The sequence below is a fragment of the Bufo gargarizans genome, chromosome 3 (genome assembly GCF_014858855.1).
Source record: "Bufo gargarizans isolate SCDJY-AF-19 chromosome 3, ASM1485885v1, whole genome shotgun sequence".
NCBI lineage: Eukaryota > Metazoa > Chordata > Amphibia > Anura > Bufonidae > Bufo > Bufo gargarizans.
Window position 1 is genome coordinate 59,997,102 of NC_058082.1, and position 19,229 is coordinate 60,016,330.

General features: G+C 46.6%; 1 protein-coding gene across 1 annotated transcript in view; it reads right to left on the minus strand.

The window, feature by feature from the left end:
• LOC122932726 (keratin, type II cytoskeletal 80-like) overlaps positions 1–17,517 on the minus strand; it is a 61,830-nt gene extending 44,313 nt beyond the window's left edge. Inside the window, exon 1 of the mRNA XM_044287314.1 lies at positions 16,764–17,517. Coding sequence (XP_044143249.1) covers positions 16,764–17,030 — 267 coding nt within the window. The 5' untranslated portion in view covers positions 17,031–17,517. The remainder of the gene's footprint in view (positions 1–16,763) is intronic.
• Between the last annotated feature and the right edge of the window lie 1,712 nt (positions 17,518–19,229).

Here is a 19,229-nt window from a genome sequence, read left to right on the forward strand (position 1 = left end):
CTCCTCTGAGGGCAGGGTTAGCATGGCAGAGATGTGGAAAACTTTTGTCAACACGCCACAGCTAACTGCACCACCACCTGATACGCAACGTGTTAGCAGGAGGCAACATTTCACTAACATGGTGGAACAGTACGTGTGCACACCCCTCCACGTACTGACTGATGGTTCGGCCCCATTCAACTTCTGGGTCTCTAAATTGTCCACGTGGCCAGAGCTAGCCTTTTATGCCTTGGAGGTGCTGGCCTGCCCGGCAGCCAGCGTTTTGTCTGAACGTGTATTCAGCACGGCAGGGGGCGTCATTACAGACAAACGCAGCCGCCTGTCTACAGCCAATGTGGACAAGCTGACGTTCATAAAAATGAACCAGGCATGGATCCCGCAGGACCTGTCCGTCCCTTGTCCAGATTAGACATTAACTACCTCCCCATAACCATATATTATTGGACTCCAGGGCACTTCCTCATTCAATCCTATTTTTATTTTCATTTTACCATTATATTGCGAGGCTACCCAAAGTTGAATGAACCTCTCCTCTGCCTGTGTGCTAGGCCTAAATATATGCCAATGGACTGTTGCAGTGGTGGCTGACATGAAGCCTGATTCTCTGCTATGACATGCAGACTAATTCTCTGCTGACATGAAGCCAGATTGTCTGTTACGGGACCTCTCTCCTCTGCCTGGGTGCTGGGCCTAAATTTATGACAATGGACTGTTGCAGTGGTGGCTGACGTGAAGCCTGATTCTCTGCTATGACATGCAGACTGATTCTCTGCTGACATGAAGCCAGATTGTCTGTTACGGGACCTCTCTGCTCTGCCTGTGTGCTAGGCCTAAATATATGCCAATGGACTGTTGCAGTGGTGGGTGACGTGAAGCCTCATTCTCTGCTATGACATGCAGACTGATTCTCTGCTGTCATGAAGCCAGATTGTCTGTTACGGGACCTCTCTGCTCTGCCTGTGTGCTAGGCCTAAATATATGCCAATGGACTGTTGCAGTGGTGGGTGACGTGAAGCCTCATTCTCTGCTATGACATGCAGACTGATTCTCTGCTGTCATGAAGCCAGATTGTCTGTTACGGGACCTCTCTGCTCTGCCTGTGTGCTAGGCCTAAATATATGCCAATGGACTGTTGCAGTGGTGGGTGACGTGAAGCCTCATTCTCTGCTATGACATGCAGACTGATTCTCTGCTGACATGAAGCCAGATTGTCTGTTACGGGACCTCTCTGCTCTGCCTGTGTGCTAGGCCTAAATATATGCCAATGGACTGTTGCAGTGGTGGCTGACGTGAAGCCTGATTCTCTGCTATGACATGCAGACTGATTCTCTGCTGTCATGAAGCCAGATTGTCTGTTACGGGACCTCTCTGCTCTGCCTGTGTGCTAGGCCTAAATATATGCCAATGGACTGTTGCAGTGGTGGGTGACGTGAAGCCTCATTCTCTGCTATGACATGCAGACTGATTCTCTGCTGACATGAAGCCAGATTGTCTGTTACGGGACCTCTCTCCTCTGCCTGTGTGCTAGGCCTAAATATATGCCAATGGACTGTTGCAGTGGTGGCTGCCGTGAAGCCTCATTCTCTGCTATGACATGCAGACTAATTCTCTGCTGACATGAAGCCAGATTGTCTGTTACGGGACCTCTCTCCTCTGCCTGGGTGCTGGGCCTAAATTTATGACAATGGACTGTTGCAGTGGTGGCTGACGTGAAGCCTGATTCTCTGCTATGACATGCAGACTGATTCTCTGCTGACATGAAGCCAGATCCTCTGTTACGGGACCTCTCTCCTCTGCCTGGGTGCTGGGCCTAAATTTATGACAATGGACTGTTGCAGTGGTGGCTGACGTGAAGCCTGATTCTCTGCTATGACATGCAGACTGATTCTCTGCTGACATGAAGCCAGATTGTCTGTTACGGGACCTCTCTGCTCTGCCTGTGTGCTAGGCCTAAATATATGCCAATGGACTGTTGCAGTGGTGGGTGACGTGAAGCCTCATTCTCTGCTATGACATGCAGACTGATTCTCTGCTGTCATGAAGCCAGATTGTCTGTTACGGGACCTCTCTGCTCTGCCTGTGTGCTAGGCCTAAATATATGCCAATGGACTGTTGCAGTGGTGGGTGACGTGAAGCCTCATTCTCTGCTATGACATGCAGACTGATTCTCTGCTGACATGAAGCCAGATTGTCTGTTACGGGACCTCTCTGCTCTGCCTGTGTGCTAGGCCTAAATATATGCCAATGGACTGTTGCAGTGGTGGGTGACGTGAAGCCTGATTCTCTGCTATGACATGCAGACTGATTCTCTGCTGACATGAAGCCAGATCCTCTGTTACGGGACCTCTCTCCTCTGCCTGGGTGCTGGGCCTAAATTTATGAAAATGGACTCTTACAGTGGTGGGTGACGTGAAGCCTGATTCTCTGCTATGACATGAAGACTGATTCTCTGCTGACATGAAGCCAGATTGTCTGTTACGGGACCTCTCTCCTCTGCCTGGGTGCCGGGGCCTAAATATCTGAGAATGGACTGTTCCAGTGGTGGGTGACGGGAAGCCAGATTCTCTGCTATGGAACCTCTCTCCAATTGATTTTGGTTAATTTTTATTTATTTAATTTTTATTTTAATTAATTTCCCTATCCACATTTGTTTGCAGGGGATTTACCTACATGTTGCTGCCTTTTGCAGCCCTCTAGCCCTTTCCTGGGCTGTTTTACAGCCGTTTTAGTGCCGAAAAGTTCGGGTCCCCATTGACTTCAATGGGGTTCGGGTTCGGGACGAAGTTCGGATCGGGTTCGGATCCCGAACCCGAACATTTCCGGGATGTTCGGCCGAACTTCTCGAACCCGAACATCCAGGTGTTCGCTCAACTCTAGTTAACAGTAAAGCATCCCGAGACCATTCATTTGTGGAGTTACGTCTGATTCAATGGACTGAGCTCACTCACAATTTTGCCTAAGAACCCAGCCATGAATAAAGCATGGCTTCAAAACATCCTCTGAGAGCAAGTACTGCCAACAATCAAGGAGCAATTTGGTGATGAACAATGCTTTTTCCAGCAGGATGGAGGACCGTGTCACAAGGCAAAAGTGATTACTAAGTGGCTTGGTAAACAAAGCATTACAATTTTGAGCCCATAGTCAGAAAAATCCAGATCCCCAGATCTCAGACCCATTGAGAACCTGTGGTCAATCCTCAAAAAATTGGGTGGACAAACCAAAATACAGAAATTGTGATAAAGCACTGATTAGACAAGAATGAGTTGCCATTAGTCAGCATTTTGCCCAGAAGCTGATATCCAATATGCCAGAGCACAGGGGCAACACTGTAAATATTGCATCTTTGCATAAATTTAATGTAGTTGTCAACAAAATTTAAAAAAAACTATGAAATGCTTATAATTGTACTTCAGTATACCATAGCAACATCTGACAAAATATTTAAAACAATGTATGTATTATATCTTACTGTAGTAATAAGGCCCTCTCTGTAGTGTGCCCAATATTACTAATAATTCAGAACCTGTTTAGTTTCCCCTGAAGAAGCCAAATCGCTCGGCGAAACATGTAGGGAAGCAGGTTTCAGTTTTTAGGCAGGAAGGGTAGATAGGGGGTACTAATAAAGTTTTTTAAGCACCTAGAGTGCAGCTATCCCACGGGGAATACATGAATCAACATGTGAATCACGCATCAGCAATAGATAAACCTACCCCGGAACTAACCCATTCCTGATAGTTTTAACCGTCTGATCCCAAGAGGTTTATATATATGTGTATCTTAGGAATTCTAATAAAGATTTAGTTAAAGATTTAGTTTAAGTTATATAATCAAAGAGAGGTTGCACGCTCACACGCTCAGGTCCAAGAGACCAACTAATTTTTTCTGTCTCGTTCTTCCCCCAGTATTACTAAGGCCCCTCTGTATTGTCCCAACCAGGAAACCCCCATAGAGCCCCCCCAGTAGTATTAAGACCTCTTTATAGTGCCCCCATTAGTTATAATGTCCCCCTATAATGTTTAAGTAGTTACAATTGGACCTATAGTACCCCAGTAGATATAATGCCCTCTGTAGTGCCCCAGTAGTTATAAAAATCCCTTTAGTACTCCTGTAGTTTTAATTCCCCCAATAATTAATATGTCCCCCTATAATGCCCACTAGTTAAAATGCCTCCCTATAATGTCCCTAGTAGTTAAAATGCTCTATTGTAGTGTTCTCAGTAGTTAAAAAGCCCCTACTAGTTAAAATAACCTCTTTGTTCCCCCAGTATTACTAAGGCCCCTCTGTATTGTCCCAACCAGTAAACCTCCTATAGAGCCCCCAGTAGTATTAAGACCTCTTTATAGTGCCCCCATTAGTTATAATGCCCCCTACAATGTTTAAGTAGTTACAATTGGACCTATAGTGCCCTAGTAGATATAATGCCCTCTGTAGTGCCCCAGTAGTTATAAAAATCCCTTTAGTACTCCTGTAGTTTTAATTCCCCCAATAGTTAATATGTCCCCCTATAATGCCCACTAGTTAAAATGCCTCCCTATAATGTCCCTAGTAGTTAAAATGCTCTATTGTAGTGTTCTCAGTAGTTAAAAAGCCCCAACTAGTTAAAATAACCTCTTTGTTCCCCCAGTAGTTAAATTGCCCCACTGTAAAGCACCTATTAGTTAAAATGCCCCACTGTGATGTCCCCAGTAGTTAAAATGCATCATAGTGCCCTAGCAGTTAAAATCCCCCCCGTAGTATCCCAGTAGTTAAGTAGTTAAAATGACCTTGTAGTGCCTCAGTAGTTATAATTACCCGTGTAGTGGCAATATTAGTTATAATGCCCCTGATGCTTATAGTGCCCCAGTAGTTATAAAGCCTGTGACCCCTATAGAACCCCAGTAGTATGTTCCACTCTAGTGAGAAAAATAACCTTAACATTAAAATACTCACCTCGCTTCCATTCCATGCAGCTTCTGCAATGGCGGGCCACATGCCTCTTCCGGCTTGCAGCCTGACTTACCTTTGATCAGGTTGTGGGGGCAATCAGTCCTAATGCAATGCTGAATTTGCTTATGGGCCATTATGATTCTTTGGACACAATAAGTAGCCACTGGCTCCCTTGAACAAGAATTTATACCGGGCTCATCAGCCTCTATGGCTGTCTCTTCTGACCCTTTGAGAACTTTCAGTCTTTCTCCTTGGTGGCCTACTAGGCCCAGGCCTCTGCTCATGCATCAGCATGTCTCGCTACCATCATTCATACTGTGCATACACTTATATGAGGCTCTAAGAATTTACAATTATATGGATGCCCCACTTCCGCTTCCCCCATCCCCCACGGATGTTGCAGTGCAACAATTCTGGCCCAGCAAAATCTTACATCAAATTAGGATATCGGGCAACAAAACAATGAGACCCCTTCACTGACACTTTCTCCTTCTGCAGGATGATATCCAGAAATGCCATTCCTAGTGTCATCAACTAACACATGATATGGGAACTCCATTGAGGCACGAATTCTTACTCTGAGCACTAGGAAGTTCCCAAACACTGTGGGGTGCAAAATTTCACACAGTAATATACAGTCTAATATAGTCACATACAACGGACAAAAACATCAGTAAACAGTGTTTTCAACTCAATACCGTGTGGAAAATGTGTGGGACTCTTATAGTTCATCCATTTACAGTTGCCGGTCTTAATAAGGCTACTTTCACACTTGCGTTCAGAGCGGATCCGTCTGGGGTCTGCCCAGACGGATCCGCTCATATAATGCAGACGATGGGATCCATTCAGAACGGATCCGTCTGTGTTATATTGTAGAAAAAATTCTAAGTGTGAAAGTAGCTGCAGACGGATCCGTCCAGACTTTACATTGAAAGTCAATGGGGGACGGATCCGTTTGAAAATTGAGCCATATAGTGTCAAATTCAAACGGATCCGTCCCCATTGACTTACATTGTAAGTCTGGACGGATCCGTTTGCCTCCGCACGGCCAGGCGGACACCCGAACACTGCAAGCAGCGTTCGGGTGTCCGCCTGCTGAGCGGAGCGGAGCCCAAAGGCTGCCAGACTGATGCATTCTGAGCGGATCCGCATCCACTCAGAATGCATTAGGGCTGGACGGATCCGTTCGGGGCCGCTTGTGAGAGCCTTTAAACGGAACTAACTAGCGGAGCCCCGAACGCAAGTGTGAAAGTAGCCTTAGGCCCTGCGCTGGCGGTGGATCTGCCAGAGTTATGAAGAGACTCAGGCCTCTTCATAACTTTGGTGGATCCATCGCCGCATTTAAATGTAAGACATCTTCCTAGCTGTCTTACATTTAGATAATTTTCTACGCCTAAACCAAATGTAGAAAAAAATGAATGAGACGGGTTGTCCCACCCACGCCACGCCCGCTGTCATGAGCGGGAAGAAGTTGCAGATTGCGGTGCAAAGTATCTTTGCACCGCAATTTGCGCCAGAAATATGCCTAATTTAGGCGTATTTCTATTTAAGAAATGACCCCCTAAATGATTATATTAGCATTACTTAAATGGGTCCACGCATATAGCCCACATCGAATGAGAAAGAGAACAAGTCAGGACTGACAAGGTGTCCGACCATGGGCAGGATCCTTAAGATCCAGTCAATTACTTTGATAGGCATAATCACCTCACCAGATTTCTGGCATTAAAAAGTCACAAAATTGTGTTTTTGTGACTATTTTTGTGTGCAACTTTTTGCATCTTACATCACTCACTGAATCACAGTAAATGGGAAAGTTGATATAGTTAGTTATGTTAATTAGTTTCACTCTAGACCACTGTGACTTTTTTTTTTAAATGTCACCCAAAAAGTTGCATAGGAAAACTAGAGTATAATTTCTAGCTAAAAGTGTTGGGTTTATAGACACACCAAATGTAACAAATAAAGTTAGACATTTGATAAATTTGGCATAGTCCACCAAAGAAGCAATAATGACTAGAAATGAGCAAATTTCTCAAAAGTTCAATTCGGCCAGTTAGCCAAATTTTCCAAAAAGATTAGATCCAAATTTATTAATGGCGAATCGCTTTAAAAACAGCTATTTCCTGGCTGCAGAGAGCCTGTATAGTGGTGTAGAACACTTTGCCTTGCAGTAACACGCATAGGGAGTCTGCTCTGGTAGTGAAACAATACTGTGAGTCAGTATGACACGCACATGACAGGCGTCCCTCTTAGAATCACTGCACACTTCACTTATTTGGGCAGTTATGGGGCTAAAACTGGCCAAATAACTCAAGTGTGATTTCAGCCTTACAGGTCGATGTTAGCGCCAGGTATAAAGAACCGTGCAGAGGCCCAAGATCCTACTGTAGCTTTAAAGAGAGCAGTCCTTTTACACCGTCGTCAGCCGATTCCACATAGATGTCTACAGAACCTGTTCTATTAAACGCTTATACAAGTAGAGCCCCCCCTGACAGAGTGGAGAGGGTGTTAGCAGTAAGTTTGTGTTGACTTCACTGATTATTTTGCCCTTCTTCTGATCCTTCAGAACAATAACCCCCAAAATTACGGATCCTGTCGGTTGAGCATCCGCCTTCACTCGGTCAGCATTTTTTCAGTAATTCATCAGTATTGCTAAAGCCAAAAAACAAAACAAAAACAGGAGTGGATCCAAAACAGAGATGACACGTGAATGGAATATTTGCTTGTCTTCTGTGTTTTGTACCCACACCTACTTTTGTCTACCAAATCATAAGCCAATTCTGATGGGACCATACAGGCCTTACAGCTGCTACGAAGACAGGATCCATTGTGCGTCTCATTTTTCCTTCCTTCTGACAGATCAGAAGAAGGGTCAAATAACTGATGATGTCAACCAGGCCAAAAAGGCAAAATAGTGGCCGAGACATGAAGTGGGGAGGGTGGGAGAACAGCTTGAGAAGTCCACGGAGTAGCCCAATTATATAGTATTGAGGTAGCAGCAGAATGAGGAGACCACACAGTAGCCCAGTGAAATATTAGGGAGGTGGAAGCAGCATAAGGAGACCACTGAGTGGCCCATTTACATAGTGTTGAGGTGGCAGCATGAGGAAGCCACAGAGTGGCTAGGTGACATAGTGTTGAGTTAGCAGCAGCATGAGGAGGCCACAGACTGGCTAGGTGACATAGTGTTGAGTTAGCAGCAGCATGAGGAGGCCACAGACTGGCAAGATGACATAGTGTGGAGGTGGCAGCAGCATGAGGAGGCCACAGAGTAGCCCAGTGACATAGTGTTGATTTAGCAGCAGCATGAAGAGACCACAGAGTGGCAAGGTGACATACTGTGGAGGTGGCAGCAGCATGAGGAGGCCACAGAGCAGCCCAGTGACATTGTGTTGATTTAGCAGTAGCATGAGGAGGCCACAGAGTGGCAAGGTGACATAGTGTGGAGGTGGCAGCAGCAGCAGCAGCATAAGGAGGCCACAGAGTGGCCCAGTGACATAGTGTTGATTTAGCAGCAGCACGAGGAGACGACAGAGTGGCAAGGTGACATACTGTGGAGGTGGCAGCAGCATGAGGAGGCCACAGAGCAGCCCAGTGACATCATGTTGATTTAGCAGTAGCATGAGGAGGCCACAGACTGGCAAAGTGACATAGTGTGGAGGTGGCAGCAGCAGCATGAGGAGGCCACAGAGTGGCTGAGTGACAGTGTTGATTTAGCAGAAGCATCAGGATACCACAGAGTGGCAAGGTGACATAGTGTAGAGGTGGAAGCAGCAGCATGAGGAGACCACAGAGTGGCACAATGACAGAATGTGGAGGTGGCAGCAGCAGCAGCAAGAGGAGACCTGAGTGGTGAGGTGGCAGCAGCATCAGGAGACCACAGAGTGACCCAGTGACAAAGTGGGGAGGTGGGTGGCAATACCAGTACCCGCTAATGATGGTGGGTGTAAGAAGGAGCACTTGGCATCAGGCGAGTGGCAGCATCATAATAGTAGTTGAGGCAGGTAGCCAGAAGAAACAGGTTCGGGTGATGCAGCATGGATGATCTAATCTGATGCATCAGGCATTGGTGGGTGAAAATCCTGGTTGATCCATGCCTGATTTATCTTAACAATGGTCAGTCTCTCCACATTTTGCGTGGACAGGCAAGTTTTCCTTGGGTAACTATGGCCTCCGCCGCACTAAACACCCTCTCTGATGCCACACAACTGGCTGGGCAGAACTGTTTTTCCAGGGCAAACTCAGCCAGTTGCGGCCACAAATCTAGTTTGGCTGCCCAGTAGTCCAGCGGATCTTCAATGTGGGGTGGCAGGGTGCTGTCCAAGTATGCCACTACCTGCTGGTCCAGGTCCTGCTCCAGGTCTAGCTGCTGCTGCTACTGGTGAATAGTTTCTTCACTAGGCGGGTGAAGAAAGCTGCTTATCAGCGACTCTAGACTTAAGTTGCTGCTGATGGAGCTAGAACTGCTCCAACCCCCCCCTCTTCACCCTGCTACAGCAGCCATGGCAGAGAAAGGTGAGCGCCCTCACGGTCAGACCTGCGAGTGGGATGCACGATGGCGCAGATAGGCAGCAGCCAACTGACTACATAGGAAGTCTCTATAGTAGCTCAGTTTGTCTTCCCTCTCAGCGAGTGTAAAGGCCCCCATTTTGGATCAGTAGTTAGGGTCCAACAAGGTGGAGAGCTAGAAGTCATCACTCTGCCGAATTGTGACAATTTGGCTGTCACTACGCAAGCAAGTGAGCATGCATTGGGCCATTTGTGCAAGTGACTCAGAGGGACTCCCTGACGCCATCTCCACTGCATACTGCCATGGTGTGTCTGGGTCCTCTGCCTCATCTTCGTCATCGCCCTGTAGCTCCTATGGCTGCTCCTGTTACTCCTCTGCTGTCATCTGTGTAGAAAAACCACCCATTTCACTACACATTGCTTGTGCTCCAATGTCTTCCTCCTCCTCCAGTTCAGCCCCCACAGGGCTCATGTGGCCGTGAGATCTAGGCGCCACGTCTCCGAGTCCCCTGACCAGCCAGATTTATCAGCATCTGTTCCAGGACATGAAGCAGTGGAATTACATTGTTAATCCCATAGTCCTGGTGACTGACAAATAACATGGCCTCCTCAAAGGGCCTGAGCAAAGGCAGGTGTCACGCATGAGCTGCCACTGGCTGACATCGAAGTTACACAGGGGAGTACAGGGGAGTACTCCTGTCTGCTTGGATCATCAAGAAATCGTTTATGGCCTTTCTCTGCTCGTATAGTCGGTCCAACATATAGAGGGTGGAATTCCAACGGGTGGAAACGTTGAATATCAGCCTATGTTGGGGGACCCGTTTCTGCCGCAGCAGAAGGAGGATGTGCTTGGCGGTGTACGAGTGGCTGAAGTGCATGCAAAGATGTCTTGCAGATGGCTGAAAGACTTCAGAAACCATTTGACAACCATATTGAACACGTGCGCTATGCAGGGCGCAGGGCTCAGCCCTCCTTGATGCAGCGCCGACACCACGTTCTTCATATTGTCGGTCACTATGGTTCCGATTTTGAGTTGTTGTGGAGAAAGCCAGGTTTCGATTTCTTGATGAAAGACACAGAGTGGTTCCTCCCCTGTGTGACTCCATTCACCCAGGCAAATGAGGTGTAGAACAGTATGACAGCGCCGTGCCCTGCACATGTGATATGCTGGAGGAGCACTGTGAATTGTTCCTGCAGTGGAGACTGAGGACATGGTGGAGGATGAGGAGGCAGAGGCAGACATTATCGCAGGACTAACGGCGTGAGAACGTAGAGGCAGAAGTGGTGTCACCTGGCCAATTTGCTGATTTGGCTGGGCAGGAGCACATTTACCCAGTGGGCCATAAAGGACATATAATGTCCTTGACCATAGTTCCACACGTTGGGGCTGCCGTGCACTTTGGCAGACCCCGACAGCCTCAAGGACTGGACCGCCTTCTGTTCTACATATTTGTGCAGGGCTGGTACTGCCTTTTTGGCAAATAAATGATGGCTTGGGACTCTCCACCTTGGCTCGGCACAAGCCATCAGTTCTCTAAAAGAGGCAGAGTCCACCACTTGGAAAGGAAGGGACTGCAGCACTAGCAACTTGGCCAGGAGCATGTTCAGCTTCTGCGCCATTGGATGAGTGCACTTATACTGTTATCTCTTGGAAATTGCTTTGGTGATCAATTGCTGACGGAATGACTGACGAGCAGCAGGAGCATCAGGACTGGTAGATGATGGGAAGGACAGACAGCTCCCTTAGGCTGAGGTGGTGGAGCCTCGACTTCCTGAAATTGGGTGTGTGTCACTGGGTGATGCAGCAGTTGCTGCGGCAGGCTGGACAACCACATTGGAACCACGGTTCTCCCAGACCACTTTATGGTGACGCTGCATATGTTGACGCAAGGCTGTGGTGCCAACCTTAGCACCCTGGCCATGCTTCACCTTCTGCCCACATATTGTACATATGGACACGCTCACCTCCTCCAGCGGCTTATCAAAAAACTGCCACACCGCCGAGTAGGTTATTTTACCCCCAACACTTCGCACTGACTCCTATCTCCGCTGCCTCCGTGAACCCATGCACCACTACTTTCTGGGCAGGTAGGCTCCTGCGAAATGGGTGGTCTACCCCGGGCATGTTTGGCTCCAGACCTTCCTCTGTTGCCACCCTGCTGACTCTCGGCCACGCCACTTGCTTCCTGGCTCCGCCGCTGCCTCATGCGCAAGCTGCCACCCTCTTCTCCCGATGATGATGAACCCCCTTTATCACCCAGCTCCTAACTGCGATCGACTACATCATAATCGAGTACTGTCTACACATCACTGATGTCCTCCTCAATGGTTTCTGGTTCAGGAGCCTGACCGCTCGCAACACCATCATCCACGCCACTCTCTTCATCACTACTTGCCCACCTACCGGAGGAAGGGGCGGATGTCTTCTCCAAATCTTGGCTGGGCAGTAGCTGCTGACTGTCCTCTAGTAGCTTGTCCTCGCTGTATAGTGGAGCTGAGCCCTCAACATATACTTCTCTGGCTGAAGGAACAGAAAATGACAGAGGCAGGTTGAGAACAGGTGAAGGCACAGGGCCTGCTCCCGGGCTATGCCAACTGAGGGTTGTGTCTGACGAACCCACCGACTCTTGGCTGGGGGTGTCTGATGTCACTTGGGACGAAGTGGATGACCGAGTCAACCATTCAAGAACCGCTTTGTTGCTGGTCAAGACACGACCGCTAGCTGACACTGGGAACTCAGGCCTCTGGAAGTGACCCCTGCTTCTACACCTCCTCCCGTGTGCAGGGCCTGTCACTTCTCTGTCTGACATACTTTTAGATTAAATAAGTAATTAAAAAGAAAATTAATGGACCCCAAAAAAGGCAGTCATTTTGTCACTACTTCACCACACAACGGCAAATAATACTTTGTTTTGCCACTAATACACGCCAAAAAGGGCTGTAATTTTCTCACTTCACCACACAACTGCAAATACTTTTTTTGTGTGCCACTAATACATGCAAAAAAGTGCTTTAGAACATATAACTGCACCGTTGAATGGCAAATAGGGCCTTACTTTTTCTCACTTATACACACCAAAAAAGGCGTTAGAACATATAACTGCACCGCTGAACGGGAAAAAATACTTTTTTATGCCACTAATATATGCCATAAAAGGCTTTAGATCACATAACTGCACCGCTGAACAGCAAATAATATTTTTTTTTGCCACTAATACATGCCAAAAAAGCTTTAGAACATATAACTGCACCGCTGAACGGCAAATAATACTTTTTTTGCTACTAATACACCCCCCAAAAGTGCTGTAATTTTCTCATTTCACCACACAAAGGCTAATAAGCCCCCCCCCCCCACTTATACATGCCAAAAAAGTATTTAGAACACATAACTTTACCGCTGAACAGCAAATAAGCCCTTTTCTCCCACTTATACATGCCAAAAAAGGCTTTAGAACCTTTAACTGCACCGCACAAGGGCTAATAAGATGTAGAAATATTTCCTAGTAATACACCCTGTTAATTACTGTATTACAAAGTACTTGCACCCCAATAACAAGAACAGTTTGCTGGATTTACAGAGGTATCAACTATTGCAAACCTGAGAGCAGCAGTATAATGTCAATTTGAATCCCTAGTCAGTGCAGCAAGGTAATTCTACCCTATCCTTTCCCTACACTTCTAATAATCTTTCCCTGAACTTCTATTCAACAAAATATAAGTTTTCTGGTCTTTCCTAGCACTGTCTCTAGTGCCTGCTGACGTCTCTCCCTGCACTAAGCACATTGGAAAATGTCAGAATCCAAGATGGCTGAGGCTATTTATAGGGCTATGACATCATAGGACTGGCTGGCTGCTGATTGGCTGCATGCATGGCATTGTGGGTGATCCCTTATTCTCAGAGTTATTTGCTCCATTTCCTAACATTTGCAACAACTATTTTAGGAAAAAATGTGATTCGATACCACGAAGCGTGAGGAAATTCGGATTCAGTGCAAATCAAATTTTTCCAAAAATTCGGATCGAATTCCACTTTGTCAACTTCGATTCGCTCATCTCTAATAATGATCTAAAAAATGACTCATGATAAATTCACCCAATATACTGCGATATATGAAAATATAATGGTGTTACTTACTTTCCTTCAGCAGGTTCTTATAAAAACGAACTTTTATAATATGTAAATTAGGTCTCTACCAGCAAGTAGGGCGTCTACTTGCTGGTAGCCGCTGCAAAAAACCGCCCCCTCGTTGTGTTGATTGACAGGGCCAGCCGCGATCTCCTCCTCCGGCCGGCCCTGTCAGCATTTCAAAAATCGTGCGCCTGTGTTCATTCGGCGCAGGCGCTCTGAGATGAGAAGGTTCGACGAGGGGGCGTTTTTTTGCGGAGGCTACCAGAAAGTAAGTAACACCATTATATTTTCATATATCGCAGTATAAGGAATTTATCTAGCCCCCCAAAAAATAATTACTTTAGTGGGGTGACAGAAGCCCTTTAATGCAGAGAAAAGGGGCAGCTGCCTCTTGAGCCCCGCTGGCCACTGACGTGGGGGGCGGCGGCAGAGCACAGGGAAATGAGCGCTTCCATTGTGGAAGCACTCATCTCCATAGTCATCTGTATAGGACAGCGATACAGATGGAAGTGCTGCGGCGGGGCAGGGGAGGGAGAGGCGTCTTCTATCAGAGACCGATGCGGGCGGCGTGCCACCTGAGCCGTACGGTGGGACTTTTGGGTGCACTATTACTGTGGGGGCACATTGGCATAGTATCAGCTTACCACAATTTTTTGGGGGGGACGTTATGTTTACACTATTAGTGACAGGGACACTATTTGCTGGGCGCAGTTATTTTAGAGCACTGTATGCCAATAATTATCGAAGGGGGCACTATCTGCATGGTACTACTATTATCAGGGGGTTTATCTGTTTCTGCGGTATAGTATTGAGGAGGGGAGCACAGCGCCACAGTATTGGGGGTGGTAGGATGATTTGTCCAGAAGATGGAAGGATGATGGAAAAGTAGTAAACTAAGATTTTGTTTGTCAAACTGCAGAGACGAGAAATATCTGAAAAATTGTGGTCTGGTCTGAAGGTCTAAAAGGAGAAGATGAGGAAAGAGAACATCTACATCAAAGAGACATCACTGGATGTAAGAGGTATGTGGTGTTGTATTACCCTGTATGTAGGGGTGGATGGAGGGGTTAGTACAGTACTATTTTCACATTGTAAAATTTGATACTTTTGTGCTGATTCTTTTTTTTTTCTCTCTATTAAGGGACACTGTAGTCACCAGAACCACAACAGCTAAATGTAGTAGTTCTGGTGTCTATAGCATCTCTCTGCAAGCTTTTTAATGTAAATACTGTCTTTTCAGAAAAAAGGAAGTATTTACATTACTGCCAAGGAACACCTCTAGTGGCCACTCATCATTATTAAAGTTTACTATTCTACGAGGTGTGTGGATTTTTGTGTGTGTGTGTGTGTGTGTTGTGGTGCAGGGCGTGATTGCATGCTAGGGTGTGGGAAGGTAGAATCCAGGGGGCCCAAGTAAATTCTTGCCCAGGGTCCAATCAATATTAAATACAGCCCTGGATCTGTCAGTTTTGGCAAACTGAAAGTACTGCCCATGCTGCTCACCCGCTTCACTATGAGCTCCTCGGCAGTCGGCAGCCAAGTGAATCTTCCCCCGCCCACCTCAGTTGCTATTGGCTGGGAGGGAAAGGGCAGCACTACCATTGGCTGCCTGTGTATTTCAGCCTAGCAGGGCCTGCAGAGGCAGAAAATAATGCTGCTTGGGGATTTAACATCAGGAAACATCTTTGCACGCCCCTCCCCCTGCCACCATGCCTAGAGGAAAAAGGCACGAGGACAGAGCAAATTAGAACTGTAAGTACCTTTTCTATCTGTGATGCACCCTTGACCAGCGCCCCCTGCGTTACATGCACCCCTGACCAGCGCCCCTGCGTTACATGCACCCATGACCAGCGCCCCCTGCGTTACATGCACCCCTGACCTGCGCCCCTGCGTTACATGCACCCATGACCAGCGCCCCCTGCGTTACATGCACCCCTGACCAGCGCCCCTGCGTTACATGCACCCCTGACCAGCGCACCCTGCGTTACATGCACCCTTGACTAGCGCACCTCGCGTTACAAGCACCCCTGACCAGTGCACCCTGAGTTACATGCACCCCTGACCGCCGCACTCTGCGTTACATGCACCCCTGACCGCCGCACTCTGCGTTACAAGTAGTATTAGTTGCACACACCAACATGTGGGTGTGCATGGTTATTTCACAAAAGGGTGAAGAGTTTGGAGAAGTCAGGAGAAGTGAACAATATAAGATAACATAGCTGATTTGAAAGAAATTCTCCAATTCAGCTCACTTTCCTATTCAGTTATGTTGTCCTAGATTGTTCCCTTCTCCAAACTCTTCACCATTTTGTGAATCAGGCCTCATGCACATGGCCGTTTTACAACCGCGGTCCGCAAACGGTCGGCAATTCCAGAGATGCGGAACAGAGTCACGGAACACCAGAAGCACTACGGAGTGCTTCCGTGGTGTTTCTTTCCATTGTTCCGCACCGCAAATCAATATGACATGTCACATTGTCTTGCTGTGCGGACAGACCACGGACCCATTCAAGTTAAATGGGTCCAGCCCGCTGCACGGATGTTGCCGTGTGCATGCGGCCTAAGCCTGTGAGCGTCTGTTTGTTGGTCTTCTTTGGTGACATGTTTAACATATGGGATTATTTACACAGGCCTGGTGTTTGCTGAAACTGCTTTAAACTATAAAGAAAAGTTTTGGAGAGAGTTTCTCTCTTTCTCAGGTCTGAAGCCATACCGAGGAAGAAAGGAAAACTCTTGAAAGCTTGTCTTTTAAATATTAGGTGAGTACAATAAAAAGGTATTCCTGTATACCGCAATACTCTCATATTTTGTAATCTTATTTATATATACTTATTTCCTTTTTTTTGTAGTATGATTAAGTGGTGAAAATTATTAGTGCCCCCCCATTTTCACTGTGGTATCTTTTGTCGTCCCCCCCCCCTCCTATATATTGTTCCTAGAGTCGCCACTGGTTTGGAGTGTATAATTGTGAAAAGCGCAGTACTGGAAATCCAACAGATTTATCTATATCAAATATAAAAATATTAATATGTGTTAGTTTCTTGTGTTTTACCGCTCCCTATGCAGCAGTGTAAAGTGAATGCATGGGGCTCTCAGTCTCCTCTCCTTCACTTCCTCATTGAATTGAACCCATCCATATTTACAGTGTGTAGACATGTAGACTCCCATCGTCATCTGCCCTTCCCTCTGCACTCACCTTGTCTTTGAAGGCGGACAGTTCTGTGTTAAGCTTCTCCTCGCCATCCTCCAGGTTGAGTGCAGGTTTGGTCTCAGATGTCACTTTCACTGCGGTTTTAAAGGTCTCTTCGATGCTTTGAGAATAGGACACATTTTTAGTGTAGGACTCTGTTGAGTAGGTTTCTGATGAAGGAGAGCTCAGGTACAACGTATGTTCACTATTTACTGAGTCTGGACGCCAAAGAGGCAAATCATAGGAAATAGAAGAACGAGAGAAGTCAGCCATTTAGACCTGTTAGTGTACTTGCTGTGGACGCCGGTAACAAAATCTTTTTTTGTTGACAGATATCTGTGAGAAGCTCTGATTCCAGAGCTGGAGAGCGCAGCCTGGGTGTGCCTGACACAGGGAGAGGCTGCAATTACCAGCCGTCTGAAAAATACAGCGGGGTGTCAGCCATTCGGTATGCTAATGTGGAACACGCAAGGCTCCCTCACATGTGCCTACAGAGATACACTGATGTACCTTATACATATCTGCTGTTTATGAGCTTTAAATATATGTACCAGATTCCATACCATAAATGCTTGATCTTGGACACCAAGCACACAACTGCAGACAGTTCTCTTTGTTTCTGCACGCTGAGACAAGTATACATAGCTGAAAGAACTCATTTTTAGAAAGTTAAAGCATAGGATGTTATACTGCTACACGTGTAGTATATGATGGGACCACCAAATACATTGTGCAAAGTTACTGATTTAAGCGGTTGTCTGGGCTACAGATCCAGAGGATAGAACATCAATATCAGATTGGTGGTGGTCTGACATTTGGCACCCCCACTAAGCAATTGTTTTGGGCAGCTGCAGTGCTGGAAACTATCCTATGCACAAAGCACAGCTCAATACATGGTGTAGTAGCTGTGGCAGGGTCCTGCAGCTCAGGTCCTATTTAAGTGAAAGGGAGCTGAGGTTCAGTATGCTGGTTCTGGCCTTCTTCCACTCCATACATATAGTTTCTGGTGCCGCAGCTGTCCAAAACAGCTGAATGGCAGGTGTGCCGGGTGTCGGACCCTTACAATCTGATATTGATGACCTATCCTGACCAGGCTTCTACTGGCCCACAGGGGTACAGGTGAATCCCCCGGTGGGCCCCTAGTTTCCGACCCTCTGCACAAGTGGCACATACACAGTAGACTTACTGCACTACATACATATATTCAATGTACAGCACCTCCACCAGCCTATGTTCATATATAAAAAAAACCTTGATAGATTATTAAAGAAACTCCCAGTTTATTATTATAGACACGATCAGAGCTGAGATGACTTCTAGGAATAGAGGAACGCTGCCAGTGTCCTCTTCTACCCAGGACCTACCTTCTCAAAGTTGCTGCAGGGACCCCCATATCCAATCATCTGGTAGCATCTTGCTGCTTTGTGAGAGGGCAATATTTGAATGTATCTGTACAGTGGGCTCCGAAAATACATTTTATTGGTGGGCCCTAGGCGACCCAGTCCGACACTGATCCTGACGGTAGGTCATCAATATCTGTAGACCAGACAACAACCTTTAAATGAAGGTCATTCATTTGGTAATAAAAAAATAATAATACCACTCTCCATATGTTTTGCAAAAACAACTCATCGCATTATCTTGAGACAAAAGCTATTGAAAAGCAATTGAAGGTGTTTGCTTAGATTAGATAACACAACTCTGAAATCTCAGAAAACAGGAGTATTACTACTCCATCCAGTCTTGGATATGTGATGGATACACAGATGCAACCATCCGTTGCTGTTGATGGTTGGATTCATTGCTTAGTGGTGGTGGACAGTGCTGGACTAGGGTTTCCTGGGACAACCAAAGAAATTATTCTGAGGGTCCACTCCCAGTCTTAATTGCTTTACATAGGATAGATCATCAGTAAGGGGAGATAGGTTATTTGTAAATCAACCAATAAGAAATAGACTCTATGGGCAAGTGGCTGGTTCCAAAGTCATCTCCAAATGGGATTGATTTCTCAGTGGACATCACAATGGAGGTTCCATTGCTACTGTGTTGGACCATTATAAGCATGGAGATTTTGCTATTTGTTATTAAAACATTCTACATACCTTATTCTGCATAGGTAATATGACCAGTGGGGGTCTGACACCCGGGACCCCTGCCTATCAGCTGTTTGAGAAGGCATTGGTGCTTGCAGTAGCACTGCAGCCTTCTCTTAGCTTTCCTTAGGCCTTGGAACATCATGCTCATTGATCATATGGCCCAGGCACAGCTCAGCCCCATAAAATGCACAGTCGCTATATGATGTACAGTGCTGTGCTTGGTGAGCTGAGAGAAGGCAACAGTGCTACTGCGCCCACCAATCAGATACTACTGATGACCTATGCAGAGAAAACCCCTTTGATATAGGCCAGCCACCACTTGGGATATGTTTATATTATTGGTTTATGATGTTGTAGGGGGTTGAAGAAGACACAA